The 17,628-nt window shown below is 37.0% G+C and overlaps 1 protein-coding gene across 1 annotated transcript in view; it reads right to left on the bottom strand.

Moving 5' to 3' along the window:
• Positions 1 to 1,868: 1,868 nt before the first annotated feature.
• MIB1 (mindbomb E3 ubiquitin protein ligase 1) overlaps positions 1,869 to 17,628 on the bottom strand; it is a 157,222-nt gene continuing 141,462 nt past the window's right edge. Inside the window, exons 17-21 of the mRNA XM_006901063.1 lie at positions 17,173 to 17,365; positions 13,010 to 13,088; positions 10,693 to 10,806; positions 9,367 to 9,467; positions 1,869 to 2,009 (exon numbers count right to left, since the gene is read on the bottom strand). Of these exons, the coding sequence (XP_006901125.1) occupies positions 1,869 to 2,009; positions 9,367 to 9,467; positions 10,693 to 10,806; positions 13,010 to 13,088; positions 17,173 to 17,365 (628 nt within the window). The remainder of the gene's footprint in view (positions 2,010 to 9,366; positions 9,468 to 10,692; positions 10,807 to 13,009; positions 13,089 to 17,172; positions 17,366 to 17,628) is intronic.

The raw sequence follows: 17,628 nt of genomic DNA, 5'->3' as shown, positions 1-17,628 counted from the left end.
CTGTGGGCCAAACTAGCCCCAAGCCTGCAAGGGGCTCCTGGTCACCTGACCTAGTAACAGCAATTCGGCAAGCCTACCACAAGGAAGCAAAGGAGTCCGGACTGAAGGTCTTGTCCAATCTGCAACTGAGAGTCTGATGAACATCATCAGTCAGATGAACAGCATCTTTATTAACTTCAAAACCAGTTTAAAATTACCTTTTAGTGGCCCTTTATGAGAAAACTGGGCAGATCGAAAGGTATTTTCAATGTTGCTGTTCTAAGTAATAACAGATACAAACAAAGCTAAACAGAAAATATGAAAGTTCTGACACTAAAAAAATCAGACAGTAAAGCTCACCACTGCTTTCGTTGGTACTTGCCAAAGGCAGCAGCATTCAAATAGCCAGGAACACAGTGTTTAAGGTCTGCAGAGGCTGGCTGTACTTTCAAAGTAAGGTGCAGTAGTAGAAACAACAAAATTTAAAAAGCTAAGAAGATTCAAGAGGGGAAAAAGCTAAAAAACCAAAAATTTTATCCTCAGAAGTAGCTTTTGCACAGTATTGAGTACAGACTACCGTAAACAACTAATATATTTATAATCTAGCAGCAATGAATATGAAAACACTTCATTTATCCTCAATGTATTACTCATTCTAAAGAGAAAATTTTTAGATGCTCTCAAGTTATAGCTTTAGTTAAAAAAAAATCCTAGTCATTTTTCCAGAGTATTTATTATTAATTTATACACCACGCTTTGGATGTTGTTGGCAGTTCAGGTAAGATTCTCCTCCGTAGATAGAACAAGAGATTGTTGCATTTAGAGTAAGCCTTAGCAACTCAGAAAATGGAAGGCCTACAAGACAGGCAGCCACATGAACACTGTAAGAATTCGTAGCAGAGAAAAGATTGCTGCTTTGGTCAGTGCTTCAGCCTTCTCAAAACAAGGAGTGTACGTCAGAAAAGCTGAGTGGAACTCTGAGGCCTAAATGGGGCAATCTCATTGCACTCATCAGCTAGGTCTGGATATGCAGTCATATGGAAAACAGAGGTACATTTTTTCACGGACAGTTTTCAAAAGGTTGGCTAAACCAAAGGATGAATATGAATGAGAAAGTCTACCATTTACTAACAATTAATAGCTATTAAATTGGATACTTCCCCCTTCAATTTCTCCCTGTGATTGTTTATTTTGTTCTTTTCATGTCTACCAGTCTTCCTGAAACTGGCAATCAGATTCAAGTTGAAAAATTTTCCTTAAAATCTAGAAAGTACATGAAATAAAAAGTCAATGAGAAGTCTATGCTTCCGTTTACTCCAAACACTTAGAAACAATCATTTGGGAAACTTTGCTATCAAATAGAGAATATGAATTTTAAACATTCTCTTAACTATGTGGAACATGAACTATAATTTTATCAATTAACACAGGAGCACCTAATGGTCTGATTTGTCTCTTTCATTGCTGCATGATTGACTTTTCTGAATACCTCTGTAAATTCATTATATAAAACATGATAAATTGAAGCAATAAGTATTCACAAGAAATTAAGTCTCCTGAAGTCTAATAAATTTATAAATTGTAAGAGAAAATTCATTGGAAAGGAAAAATAATGAGACAGTTATGGAACTTTACTCTCAGAAGATATTAAGTACATAACTTTTGAGTTGCAAAGATCTGATGTTTCAACCAGAAAAACAAAACAAAACAAAAATATCGTTTCAAACACTGTTTTGGGGTGGGGGGGAGTTCTATTCCAACATATTTAATCTAAGTATAGACTAGTGAAAAAACTGATTTTGAGCACTGGAACCTCCAACTAGCTTAAAAGTTTGCCAGCATCTCATGACCAAACACTTTAGCTAGCAAAACACACTGTGCTTCTTGGTTTAATACAAAAGAATCCTTCGCTCAATAGCTTTGCGACAAATAGGGCATTCACTCATTCGGTCTCCACAGAGCTGGCACGTTCCATGACCACAAAGGAAAATCATGTTCTTCAGACGATCCAAACAAACAGGGCACATTGTCTGTAAGAGGAGACAACAAAGTAGTACATCTTCAGACAATCTCCTATTTTGAAAGTGTAACCAGTAATATCACTAACATAATTAGGGTTTTGTTTTTTAAAAGAAAAAATAATTGTTACTTAATTTATTCTCTATTAAATAGTTAAGAGCCCTATAAAATTAAATGGATTTACTGTCAAATAATGCAAAAGGAACAAGAATAAATAAATACTACATAAATTCTACATGTTGTTGTTGTTATGTGCCGTCGAGTCGCCTGCGACTCATAGCGACCCTATGTACAACAGCCCTAAACTCCGCTCTCTCCTGTGCCAATCGCACTGTCTCTGACACTCCCATCCCAATTATCCCAGTCACTGAATCAATCCACTTCATAGAGGGCCTTCCTCTCCTGCACCGTCCCTCCACCCTCCCAAGCATGATGTCCCTCTCTAAGGACCGGTCTCTCCTCACAACATGTGCAAAGTATGTTAGACGGAGCCTCAGAATCCTTGCCTCCAAGGAGCCACCCGGTTTAACCCTCTCCAGGACAAATCTGTTTGTTTTCCTAGCATCCATGGTATTCTCAATACTCTTCTCCAGCACCACATCTCACAGGCATCAATTCTCCTTCTATCCTCCTTGGTCATTGTCCAACTCTCTGATGCATAACAGGTGATTGTGAAGACCATGTCCTGTATCAGACGCACCTTAGTCTCCAGAGAGACACCACTGCTCTTCAGCACTTTGGAGAGGTCCCTAACAGCAGACTTTCCCATGGCAATGTGCCTTTTAATTTCCTGGCTGCTGGTGCCAAGACTGTTGACTATGGAGCCAAGCAAACTAAAGCTGTGTACAATCTCAATCTCTTCACCATCCATCCTGATGCTGCCAATTGGTCCAGTGGTGAGAATCTTTGTCTTCTTGACATTGAGCCTCAATCCATATTGTAGGCTGCAGCAGCCTTGACACTCTGCAGCAGGCGCTTCAGGTCCTCCTCAGTTTCAGCAAGCAGGGTTGTGTCATCCGCATAACGCAGATTGTTGATAAATCGTCCACCAATCTTGACTCCACATTTCTCCTCATAGAGCCCAGCCTCCCGGATAATCTGTTCTGCATATAGGTTGAAAAGGTATGGAGACAGGATGCATCCCTGGCGTACACCCTTCCCAATTTTGAACCATGCAGTGTTCCCTTGCTCTGTTCTGATGACTGCCTCCTGGTCCAAGTATAAGTTTCGCATTAGAACGATCAAGTGTTCTGGGATTCCCATTCTTCTCAGAGTCAGCCATAGTTTGTTATGATCTATACAGTCAAATGCCTTTGCATAATCAATGAAACACAGATAGACATTCCTCTGGTATTCCCTGCTTTCAGCCAAGATCCATCTAACATCAGCTACAATATCTCTAGTACCACGGCCCCTTCTGAAACCAGCCTGGACTTCTGGTAGTTCTCTGTTGATGTGCTGTTCCAGTCGTTTTTGGATAATCTTCAGTAAAATCTTGCTTGCATGTGAAATCAGTGAAATTATTTTATTATTTTCTGTACCGTCAAATCGGATCTGACTGGTAAAGAAGGAGATGGCCCCTCCTTCTCCGGCAGAGCATCTGGTGGATTCGAACCGCTTATCTCTGGGATTGCAGTGCAACTTCTTGCCACTAGGCCACCAGAGCTAAATTCTACATAAGTACAAGAAATTAGGACTGAAGAATACAGGAAAATGTAATTGCCATCTATAACGATATCATATCTATTTTTCTAGAAGTCAGTATAAAAAAAAAGAAATTATAATATAAATTATGTTCACCCCACCAATGTAAACTGTCACAATTATGTAAAGTTCTAAGGCAAAATTACAGAAAATCTTATCCATTTGGAATTTTTAAAAAAACAAACAAACTAGCTTTTTATATATTATTGTTGTTATATGCCATATAGTTAGTTAGTTACCTATGACTCATATGAATAACAGCCCTCAGTCTTGCCCTGTTCTGAACCAATTTCACCTTTTCTGGCATACATCACCCTCACTGCCACAGTCACTGTGTTAATCCACCTCATCCAGGGTCTTCCTCTCTTGCACTAACCTTCCACCCATGAGGACTGGTAACTCCTGGCATTATGCCCAAGGTATGTGTGATAGAGCTTCAAAATCCTTGCCTCCAAGGAGCAGTATGGCTTTACTATCTCCAGGAAAGATTTGCTTGTTCTCTTAGTAGTCCATGATATGTTTAATACTCACCTCCAGTACCACAACTCAAAGATATCAATTTTTCTTCTGTCACCCCAGCTCTCAGATGCGTACCAAGTAACTGAGAAGACCACAGCTTGGATCAGGCACATCTCAAGAATGGTACTGTTGCTCCTTAGCACTCTGCAAAGATTCCTGATAGCACACTTTCCAATGCAACTAGTCTTTTGATTTCCTGACTGCTGGTACCAAGCGTGTTGACTGTGGGCCCCAAGCAAGATGAAATTCTTAACCACCTCAATATTTTCTCCATCCCTCATGATGCTGTCAGTTGGCCCAGAGGTGAGAATATTTTTCTTCATGTTGAGTTCCTTGGTCTTCTACAGCAAATGCTCCAAGTCCCCCTCAGTTTCAGCAAGCAAGATTGTATCATCTGTGTAACACAGGTTGTTGATGACTCTTCCTCCACTCTGGATGCTACACTCTTCTTCATAAAGTCCACCTTCTTGGATGATCTGTTCTGCCAAGTGGATTGAAAAGGTATGGACAAAGGATGCATGCTTGATGCACTCCTTTCTTGATTTTGAACTATGCAGTGTTCCCTCGCTCTGCTCAGACAACAGCTTCCTGGTCTAGTAGTAGGTTTCCCGTAAGCACAATAAAGTGCTCTGGGATTTCCATTCTTTTCAATGTTAGCCATAATCTGTTGTGATGCACAGTCAAATGCCGTGGCAAAGTCACTAAAACAAAAACAGACATTCTTATGTTTTCAGCCAAGATCCATCTGACATTGGCAATGATATCCCTAGAGCCACGATCTCTTCTAAACCCAGCTTGTATTTCTGGTAGTTTTCTTTCCACATACTGCTCTAGTAATTTAAAAAAAATTTTTTTTAATAATCTTCAGCAAGATTTTGCTTGCATGTGATATTAGTGATATTGTTCAATGATTTCTATACTCTGATTATACAATGATTATACAATTATACAATGATTTCTATACCAAGCAGTTGGCCAGGTAGCTGTCCTCCAGATTTCTTGGTACCACCTCCCGAATACACCCAGGGCTGCATCTATTTGTTGAAATATGTCAACTGGTATTCCATAAATTCCAAGAGACTTATTTTTTGTCAATTCCTCAAAAGCAGCTTGAACTTCCTCCTTCATTACCAATGCTTCTTAATTATATGCTATTTTATGAAATTTTTCTGTCAGCCAATTATTTTTGGTACAGTGACTCTGTGGATTCCTTCCAACTTCTTTTGATGCTCCCTGGATCATTCAATATTCCACCCACAACATCTTTAAGTACTGCAACTCAGTCTTGAATTTGTTCTTCCATTCCTTCAGCTTAAGAAATGCCTAGCAAGTTCCTCCCTTTTGGTTTTCTGGCTCCAGCTCTTTGCACATTTTGTTATAATACTTCGCTTTGTCTTCCTGAACTGCCCTCTGAAATCTGTTCAAATTTTAACATCCTCATTTCTTCCCTTTGTTCCCTAGAATGCTTCTCAGCTTTATAATGCATTCTAGTGCAATATTCTGACATCCATCTTGATCTTTTCTTCCTTTTCTGTCTTTGTAATAATCTTTTGCATTCTTCATGGATGATATTCTTGTTATCATCCCACAACTCATCTGGATATTGTACTAAAGCTGAGCTTCCACATTAAGACAGACTAGAAAGAAAGACTGGCTGTTCACCTCCACCATATATACTTAAGACTATTAGATACTGCACTGGAGGCTGAGCCCTCATATTTGGAAACATGAAATGAGAAATAGTTACAAATAGTCACTACTAATTGGAATATGGAATGTGTATGAAGTATGACGACAGGAAAAGTGGACATTGTTAAAAAATAAATGAAATGCATAAATAACAGGCACTGGTGAGTTGAGATGGATTGGAATGAGCCATTCTGAATCATGACCTACTACGCAGGGAATGAGAAAGTGAGGATAAATGGGATTGCATTCATAGTCAAAAAGACCATTTACAGATTCATCCTGAAGTATAATGTTTGGGGTGACTGGATAATATCCATAAGTATACAAGGAGGATCTGTTAATACCACTATCATGCAAATATATGCACCAACAATTAGGGACAAAGAAGAGGAAATAGAAGACTTCTACCAAGTTTTGCAGTCTGAAGTTGATCAAACAAGCAACGAAGATTCATTAATAATAATTAGTGACTGGAATGTAAACACTGGGAAAAAGGAAGTAGTTAGAAAATATGGACTTTGTGACAGGAATTATGCTGGAGATAGAATGAAAAGAATTTTGTACAATCAATGATTTATTCATTGCGAATACACATGGACCTCACCTGATGGACTACATAGATTGACTATGAAGGAATCATATTGACTACATCAATATGTGGAAAGAATCACTGGAGAAGCTCAATATCAGCTGTGAAAACTAGGTCAGGTGCTGGCTGTGTAATGGACCATCAATGTTATATGAAGTGTCACTAATCCCCGCCCCAAATAAACTTTTACTAGTTCTATGCACTTATTTTCCCCCCAAAAGTAAATATATCAGCACAGCCTATATTAGTTTGAAATTAATATACTCTGAGAAATATTACATGAAATTAATTTTTGTGCACTAAAGAGGCACTGGGGTTGTAGAACAAAGATTAAGAGAAAAAGTTATCTAGGTATTTCCACTAGGGACTTTGAAATGGTCTCTGTATAAAACCCCATCATTCTTCAGAAAATTCATTTTCTTACAACTGTTTATTTTTAGTGATAAATTCTGATGTAGAAAATTATTTAAGGAAGAAACTTCTCAAGAAAGTTTAGCTCTAGCTATAGAGAGACTTAATGAATTCAGCTTTTAGGAACCATAGCATGGCTTAATCACTATTATCAGAACAATTTTAATGCACAATCCTAAGAAAAAATAATTTCCATAGAAGACTTATTTTAAGCCCTTCAAAAACCAACTTTACTACTTGTAAAAGAGTCTGTCTTATTGGAAAAGAGCAACAAAATTTTAAAAAGATTTCTTCTTATTACAGAAGAATGTAATATAAGTATATACTAAGTGATGGATTTCAAGAGAAGAACTGGCCCTATTATATAGTTTTCTTCTGGATGTGGTATTTAAATTCCCAATAAAGAGAAACATTTAATTATAAATTAGGCATCATAAAGCAAGTATCATAAAGCAATGTCACCACTGACTATATTAAGTTGGATTTACTTATTTACAAATTCAGATAGAAAAGGCAGGAATAATGATTCTTTTACTTAACATATATCTTCAAATTTTAGCTAATTTTTTAAAAAGTATACATAAAAGAGTACTTCTGATTGAGACATTGTGGTACAGTCACACAATGGAATACTACATATCACGCAGGAGCAATGAGTTTGTAAATTACTACCTAACTTGGGAGGGACTGGAGAGCATTATGCTGAGTGAACTACTCAGTCCCACAAGGAAAAATAATGTATAACACCATTATTGTAGAATGAGTATGAAGATCCAAAGTGGGGGGAGGGTGGAAGCAGTGGGGTGAAGATGGGCTGGAGATAGGGTGTTGATCACAAGAGTTGCACAATTCAATGGGTGAGGATTGTGTGAGGAAATAGGAAGGATGTTGTGTGAAAAACAATGTATTCTAACTTTGTAAATAACTCAGTATAAAATTAAAGAGAAAAAAGAGCACTTCTATTAATGTGTGTAGACCATAAATTACAATATAACAAAGCAATGCTTAGCTCTAAGCCCTTCCATCTTACCTCACTGACAACTAACCTCCTCATTTTTATACTCAATTCTCCTTAGAGAGCCCTCATGGCATTGTGGGTTCAGTTATGGCTGTTAACCACAGCCAGTGGTTTGAAGCCAGCAGCTGTCCCATGGGTGGAGGGAGATAAGGCAGTCTGCTCTCATTACAATTTACAGACTCAGAAACCCTAGGAGGCAGTTCTACACTGTCCTACAGGGTCACTAATTAATGGGAATCAATTGAATGACAGTGAGTTTGATTTTATGGTTTTGCTTTCTAAAATATATACCTATATACACGCAAACACATGTATTTTTTCTACTGTCTGTTAAAGGAGCACCTATATGCAGAAATGTACACAAATTTTAAGCATACAGTACAATAAAATTTACCAACTGAACTAACAGAATTGGCACACACACCAAAAAAAGCATTATCAGTACTTAGAAACTTCCTTTGTGCTCCTGCAGGCTTCTCTGGCCAAGGAAAACACTACTCTGGCCTTAAAAAAAATGGACTGAGAAATCGTGGTACATTCACACAACAGAATACTATGCGGCACTAAGGAATAATGATTCAGAAAAATATTATATAACATAGGAGAATCTAAAGGGCATCATTCTGAATGAACAAATTCAATTTCATAAGGACAAATACTGTATAATGCCATTATTGTAAAACCAGAAGGAGAGCTAGTAAGATGTGTATAAAAGCCTAAAAGAGAGAAAGGAGGAGAATAAAAGGACAGAAAATGGGGAAGTAGGGTATAACATTAAGAAAATTTAATCTGGTGGCCAGACTGGGGAAGGGGTGGTGAAGTAATGGGAAAGATCAAATGCAGACCTGAAAAGACGTAGTAATGGTAGGCACAGATCAATAGTAACTGATTTAAAACACAATGTCTAGAAATGATTATATGATACACAATGTGAATGAAGGCATGTGTGAAGCACAATGTACATGAATGAAACACAATGTATATGAATCTCACATGTGAACCAACATAAAATAAAATCACAGACAAAATTAAGGAAAAAATACACACCCATCTGCATGGTTTTTAACAAGTGTTATCTCCTAAACAATATCCTATCTAGTTTTATTAGATAATGACACACTATTTTCCAAAGTGTTTTCCTCAACTTATATACCCATCAGTAGTGCGTGTATGAGAGTTAGGGCTACCTAACATCCCATGGTTTTAATTTTCATTTCCTGATTGCTAATGTGCTTGAACATTTTCTTCAAGGATTTTATGCATTTGCGTTCCCTATTTTGGAAATGGCCTGATTTTCATGACAAATACTCAAAAATTATAATCAATAAATTAATACAAGCTATGCTTAGTACAGAAAACACTCGTAGCTAGCAGCATTATAAGAATATATTAAATGCTAGTCTTAGAATCATTTTTGCACAAGAGAAAAAGACGTTACCTGTTCTTTAATGTCCTGCAGTTGTTGCTGCAATTTCTGCACATCCGCATTGACATTGGTATTGTCTTTGTCCTTTTGTAACACTGGAATATTCCCACTTGCTATAATGTTAGACACAAATGGTAAGTGGTATTATGGTTTTAACTTAAGAATTATTTTTTATTTCTAATATTTGGTTTGCTTATTGAAAACACAAGGCTTATCAGAATCTGCTTTAAAAAAATTTTCACAAGAAAGTAACAGATACAATAATGACACTGATATTGCAATACTTCATCTGTAATTTTCAAATAGAAACAGGGATGTAACATCATGCTGATTTTATTCTGCCAAATATTCACATACACCTCTGGATGTTTCTTTGCTTGTTTTCCTCCTTTGACAAATTCACAACATATTTTATACTGATTTTTCTCTGCTCCTTTATGTATGAATCCAGAAGGTAGGCCAACATGGAATGGATAAAGTCTTACCAGTTTTGATAGCAATAATCATGTTAAAAATCTCTTAGATGATTTTTATGGAGACAACAAAAATATAGTTCCTTCCTTTATGGTCAAATCTCCTGGTTGCTACCAGTCTAAGATGATGAACTCAGAAAAGGCTATAATGAAGTATTCTGACAGTAAAACCTTTGATCTCATGTCTCCCCTCTGTGGTCTTGGGCCAGTCTATCTCGAAGATCTTTCTTGTGCTTTATTTGCAATGAAGACAAAAGTCCTGAGAGGCAAAGCTGCTACACTAACTTTCTTCCTCATCTACTCACAGAAAATAAGTCAAGACACTATTAGCTCATATTTAGTACAAAGATAAATAATTTCACAGTTGTGTTTCTGAAGAAGCTGAATATTAAAAATGTATTCTGCATTTTTGCACCTGCTCACTGAGTTACACTTCTGGTTGATCTTTAGTTTCTGTCCCCAAAACTTCCCATTCCATAAAACACTTCAGTGCACAAACTGGCTATATAAAGACATCACGTTGTCAGTACTTTTGTAAATAAAAAAAAATATTATAGTATAATGTCACCCCCAAATAGACTACATTTTGTATTAAAAATAGCATTTTTTTTTTCAGGCAAGCATATTCTTTATGCTGCACTATTTCCTGAAAGAAGTATGTTTTAAATTCTATCATCAAATCACAAATTTAAATAGACTTCAGGTTTCTAACAATATGACCAAAGCACCAAAATGCAAGCTTATTCCTCTGCACACTCGAGTCACACAGCTTGTGTTTTTCAAAGCAACAGTGCATTACAATGGAGGAGGAATGTTCACAAAGTACCAACAAGAAAAGACAAGATGACTTTAGAAATTCACTCACCAATGTCATCAGTGGCGTCTTCGGCACTTTTGCCTCCACAACACATAATGAAAGGCACTCTTCTTTCAACAATGGCCCGACACTGCACACACTTTTTCATCAGACTAGCACAGTCTGAAAAACAGTAGCAGAGACATTTCTTATGAACAGAACATGAGGAATAGTTAGGGTTTAATTTTACATTCATTTATTATTAGATAAGAAGAAGATAATGAAAAGAGTTTTTCTTAACAATTGACTGCCTTTAACCTTTGCCCCATGTGGGTATGGAAAGGCTCAGAGGAATATTAAAATAGGCACTGAATTAATTTTATCAACATATTTATGGTGCTATCATCCTCTCATTTAAACTTATTGCTCAGTCAAAATTAATTCTCCAGAGTTGTTTTCAGAGGTTATAAATTATATATGGGAGGAAATTGCCCATTTTTCTCTTGACAGTTTTGGTAGCAATAATTATGTTAAAAATCTTAGATGGCTTTTTGTTTTGTTTCCTTAGATGGTTTTTATGGACACCACAAAAATACAGTTCCTTCCTTTATAGTCAAATCTCCTGGTTGCTACCAGTCTAAGATGATGAACTCAGAAAAAGCCATAATCAAGTGTTCTGACAGCAAAACCTTTGATCTCACTTCTCCTCCCTGTGGTCTCGGGCTGCTCCTTACCCACTAGGCTACCAAAGCTTCCTTAACTAATAATAGAATTATAAAATGCAAAGTGCTTCAACATATCCTTTCCCATTAGCATTCCTATAATAAATGTACGATCTGTATTATAGCCTATGTACCAAAAAACATCTTTTGTTATTTCAAAAACAGGAAAAATAACAAACTGTGGCAGGGATCAGCGATTTTTTTTTTAAGATACGGAACTTTAAAAAGCATAAACCCACTGATGTGGACATGGCAGACAGACACATACTCCTCACAGTGACAGCCTAGTGTAAAGGAGTTGTATTGCCAAACCAAATTATGTGTAGTGCAGTCATTTAAGCCAGAAAACTATTTACATGCTCTTTTGACAATTTTTGGTAAAAAGAAACAGTTACTTGAAACAGATGCTAGTGTATAAAAACCCTGATCCTTTCCTTAGTTGACTGGGCTGTCAATTAGAACGAAAAAGGACTAAGACCTAAAGCAAAAGCTTTGCCAGTGAGATTAAACTTTCATATAATTTCTTTATTACTCTGGGCTGGTGGAAGTGGGAGTGCGGGGGTGCATGTGCATGTGTGTGTTTACACACATAGCTGACCCTCCTCCAGTGGGCTTTCAGAAACTGTCAAATGCACAGGAGAAGACCACTCATCTCTTTCCGACAAAGCAGCTGGTGGATTTGAACCATCTGCAGATTTATATTAAAAATTAACATCTATTGACTGAATTAAATTACTCTGTAATATGAAACAGCATGCATTACAGTTCTGCATCCATTTAAGTAAAGGATAACAGAACTAAGCTTGCTTAAAATCTTTTATTTAAGACAGGAGAAAGAAAAAAGGAAACTGTATTGAACAGGGTATGAATGAGGATATGAACATCACAGGCCCTCAAGAGTACAGTAAAGAGGTATTTTAAGTGTCTCTTAAAGTTTAACTATGAACTTTGATAAACGGTGATTAAAAGGCTTCAGGCCTTTTGTTCACAGGGTTGCTATGAGTCATGCTCGACTTGACGGCGATCAACAACAACATCTTCACAAAGGGAAGATTTCTACAGGCTCTCTTAATGGAAGGTCAGGGAGCTGTGGTGGCCTATGGTAAGGAGCTGTGCTCCCAACCGAAAGGCATACAGTTCAAATCCACCTGTGTGATTTACTGTCTCTGAAAACCCGCTGGAGGGTCAACAACGGGTGAGTTCCAACTGGAGGACACCAAACAACAACAATGGAAAGTCAGATATAATAGCGCCATCTCGTTGCTGTGAGGAAAGTGGGAGGAGGCAATGTGAGGTGAACACAAATGAAGGAATATACACTTTATTTAGGAGAAACGGCCAGTTATCAAGTCTCAACATCCTTTTTTCTTTTGTTTAATAAATTTCTATTGTCTGGGGGAGGGGAGTCATGTTACAGTACAGCAAGTGAAAATAAAAACCCAAACAAGCAGGAGACAACATTTTCAGTCACTCAGGAGCTGAGGTGGGTGAGGAGAGAAGAGCTGCCTGCCATTCCAGTACAGAAAACAAATACAGGGGTCAGAGGCCAAACAGTAGCTTGATTTATGAGTTACACTTTAAAAAAATTCAAATGTACCTTTTATTACACTTTCAATTGTTAAGAGCATTATTAATACAAACTTGGGAAGTTTTGTATTACTTACTCTCACAAGCACACATGTGTCCACAGGGCTGGAACAGAACAGCGGCTTTCTTGTCTGAGCACACCACACATTCTTCAATCTACAGAAAAGAGGTTACAATAGGAAAGTGCACACCTCCAGTTAAACTTAGACAGTTTCCATTTGGATACAAATGTATTTCCTCTATAAATGCTGAGCATGGAAAAGTTTAACACATAACCGCTTCTCCTGGTTAATAATTTCTCCATTTCTATATACCTCAGTTTAGCAGGCTCTATTTTCACCAATTCCTTGGCTGTCCTAAGAAATACTATAGAAAAAACTCAATTTCCTAGGCCTAAGGGGGAACTGCTGGATTCCCTACCTCCTTCCTTTTTTGTTATGGTTTGTTTTTTTGGTGTTTTTTTTTAAAAAGCTACTTTGATAGAAAAGGACAAGGAGCAAATAATTATTTCCCATTTTAATATAAATTTACTCAACTGATTATTAGACTGCTGAAGTTCAAGGAAGACTTTTCTGTTCACTCACTTCTGAGGCACTACCTGAAAATGCCCCATGAAGGGCTGGTCAGCCCCCACTCTACCTGCTGCAAAACTCTGATCTACTTTCTCTCTGACCCTTGCAGCTGCAAGTCTTCCACAACTTGTTTCGTCATCTCCGTCTATCTTATCTTTACAGCGTTTCTCCTTATTCTGAGTTCTGAGTGTATAGCTATTAACAACCTCTGTTTTGGTTTCTTTTTCCAGCACCCACCTCTCTCTTTCACATCTTCTTCTCCCCTCTACATATATCCATCATGTTTACTCCTAGTTTGTGTCATATTTTAGAAATAACACTGTCCAAAAGTGATGGCCACCACTCACATACTGTCTGGCAAACAATCAATTATCACACAAGTTTTCTCTATTAACTCTCCTGGCTCACAAATCTATATGCCGAGAATCTGCACACTGTGAAGCCTCAAGGGTTGTTTGTTTATTGTTAGCTTGGGGTGGGGTTTTGTGGGTTGTGTTTTTTTTTGTGTGTGTATGTGTGCGCCCTTCTTTTCAGAACAAGAAACAATACTAACACACCGAGTGATAAAGAGTAAATAAGATATTATATATAACATCCTTAGCTTGTTATCAATGTTCAAAACTGTTTTCTTCTCGACATAATTGTTTTAAAATAAAAAACCTTCTTTACTAGTATTTGAATTATCTTTAAAAAGCTTAAAATAATCGAATAAATGGACTCAACTATGTAGAGAAAGAAAACAAAATAACCCTTGTAGCTGTAACTCTGGATTCGTTTCTCAGACATTGCCACGATTGGCGCTTGCATCTGCAAACCCATTTATTAGTGTCCAGCAGTGCTGAAAATGATCACTTCCCACATTTTTAATTTTTTAGAATGTTCTTTTTCTTGTTATCTAAAATATAATGATTTCCTCTGTACAACCGGGTGATACCAATTATGTTCTTTGAATATTTTTTACAACCACTCCTTTAACACAAACTCCCTGCCTCCCTAGATTGTCTTCAGAGTTACTGCTGTCAGTTTCATCCCATATAGAAAGATTTTACTATAGCACAGTGTTCAAAATTCTTTGCTAGTTCAGCTGAACTACTGTGTATATAAGATGTTAGGGCTATTTTTCATTGTCAGTTTTAAAGATCATCTAAGAAGGACTCATCTAGCCTGCATGGGTCCAGAAAGTCTTAACACCATGTTAAGCTTGTCTCCCTTTTTCATCAGGATTCTTCTACAGAATCTTTAATAGTAGTGTTCCATGACAGCAGTAAGCAACATCAAGTGCTTGTGGTCTAAGTTCGTTCATGGAAGCAAGCAGCCTCCCACCCTGTTCCTCCTTTATTCCAAATTCTCTCCTCCTTCCTGTTACTCCAAGAAAAGACACCAATTATTGTGCCTTAAACAGACACAGGGAGGTTCTTCGGTTCCTCCTATAGTCTCTTAAGGTGTTTCTGTTTCATTTCTTAAAATAAAATAACTCTTTATTATTTCCCCCTAATGGCTTTACGAGGAAGCTCTAATGGGAGGAACTGTGGTGCCAATGCAAAGATTGTTGTTGTTGTCGAGTCATTAAACCAATGCAAAGGTAAGTGGTTTAAAACCAGCTGCTCCATGGGAGAAAGATGAGCAATCTCCTCCCATGTAATTTATTGTCTCTGAAAACTCACTGCAACATCAGTTACGGGTCAGTTCTGACTGGACAGTACAGAACAACAATAATGGTTTGAAAGATCCCAACTCCCCAGAGTGGCGCTCCAGAACAAATCCCAATCATTGAAGCATCTCCTATCTGTCTCCTTTGGCTTCACCCACCTAATTCAGTTCTGAACAGAGTCAGTAGCTGCTCATAACCACGAAGTACCTGAACCACAGAAAGGGAGCAGCCGGGATCATCTCCGCAGCCACACTCCCAGCATCATCACATGTCCCCATCTTCTAACCTTTCCTATATATTCACATACCCCAATGCTCAAATACGGGTGAAGCCCTGATATGGCTGCCAGCGCAGCCCTCACCTGGCGCAGTCGGCCTCCTACATCCAGTGGACATGGCTCTCAAGCTTTGCCCAGCAAGTTCCATCCAGAGGTTTGAATATAATTGATTTTATGGGCATTTAACTAAAGATTGTATAGGGACTGTTTATATATGAGGTTAGCATATTGTCTAATTGCATAAGGTCCTATCTCACTTACTATATCATATGCATTAAACAATACCTGTAAATCATAATCAAAATACGAAAATCATTTGTGTTTTTCTAATCACTAAACAGACTATGGTTGCTTACTTTTCTTCCTTTCAAATATTTTTATTATCAATGAAGCTGTTCATTATCTTTTAACCACTTGGGGTCACTATTTCTTCATATTCAAAGGCTCTGTCACCAATCTGGCAAAAATCTGTTTGGTAGGGATTCTAGTTTTTACTTTTCTACAGGTCTGAAAATGTTGTGGTTTAAAAACAAGGTAAGCTAGCTAATTCAAAGAATAATGGTATCCAGCAGTGGTATCAAGAGAAATGACAGCATATTTCCTTTTCTCCATCCTTTGGCCATATGCAGACGTTTTTCTTCATTTTGTCTGAATATAATGGGGGGGGGTCTTTAAGAGATGTGTTCAAGACCCAGCTGCTACTGTACTTTGAGTTTTGTCAACTGTAAACACTAGAGTTGTAACAGATGCTCAATAAGGGTTATTCCATATGGCAAACTTTTTTACATTCTGTTGCTAGAACTCCTTATTTATTTCTTTTGTAGAATCTAGACTATTGCTTTCATGTGACTCTGGAAATCTGTTCTCCTTATGGGATGCAATACAAAAGACTCGGTACATTTGTGATGTTTTCCTGACAAAAATGTTTTAGCCTGATCCTACTCAAGACTTTAGGTCTCACAAATCACAAGAAACACAGAGGATAGAAAAAAATAAGTAAAACACTACAACTAAGAAACAATAATAATAATAATTAAAAACAATCAAGCACATACAACATGTGTGAAACTTATGCAAAAGCCCACAAAACCCTAAACTGGCCATTTCAAAAAGTCAGTTTTACTGTATACAAAGATTAACACAAAATAGCCTATGTACTCAAAATAAAAAAGTACAATATACAAGTAATTATAACTTAGAATGGAATTAATCTTTAGGTTATAGAAACTTATAAGTTGTTTTTTATTTTATTTCTAAGCACTCTAGTTTAGATTTGGAAGTAGGAGTGGCATCTACTTCTTAAACAACATGCCTCTGGAAACTCTATGAACTTTGATAAATGACAATATTTATAGAAAGGCTTCAGGCCTTTTGTATACAGGGTCACTATGAGTCATATTAAACTCAACAGCAATCAATAACAACATCAACAACTACTTTAGATGTATAAAAGAAGGAAACCGATAAGGACTTAAGAATTTGATAGTAAAAATAGTAGATGTTCATTGAAATAAAAAATAAATAAATTTTTTTAAAAAGTAAAAATAGTACACAGTTAAGTTTAGATCTTAACACACTTGGCATAATAATTGTATTAATAAAATAAGATCAAAAGAAAGTATACGCTCAGGAATTAGAATTGTGGTCTCTTGACTAATTTATCACTTAGTTTTATCACTGACTGCTGTTTCAAAAACACTTTTTAAAATTTTATAAAATATAGTAACAAAAATCTGTTACCTTCGTCCTGGACTGCACTTGTTCTTTACAGATGAGACATTTCTTGACTCGTGGAGAACACAAGGAGCAGGTAGCAATATGACCACACGGGCCAAAGAGAGTATCTCTCTTCATGTCTGAGCACACCATGCACTCTTCCAAGGTTTCAGAATCATTACTAATCATGGAAGGACTCCGAGAACCTACTTGACCACTGACAAAAGAAAATATCTGAGGTGAGCAGGATATCTAGATTTATTCACTAAAGTACTTCATAAACCACATCTAGAAAATTATTTATACCTAAAATGAATTGGTACTGGGAAATAAAAAGCTTTTACACCTGTACTAAAATACTATATATTGTTCTAATGACCACAGGATATGAACAGACACTTCACCAAAGGCATATTGATGGCCAACAAGGACATGAAGAAATGTCCAAAATCTCGGTGCAACCACTGTGGAAGACCGTAT

Source organism: Elephantulus edwardii, unplaced genomic scaffold (genome assembly GCF_000299155.1).
Source record: "Elephantulus edwardii isolate Elephantulus edwardi_28Jun2011 unplaced genomic scaffold, EleEdw1.0 scaffold00307, whole genome shotgun sequence".
NCBI classification, from domain to species: Eukaryota; Metazoa; Chordata; class Mammalia; order Macroscelidea; family Macroscelididae; genus Elephantulus; species Elephantulus edwardii.
This window is presented reverse-complemented; position numbering and strand designations above follow the sequence as displayed.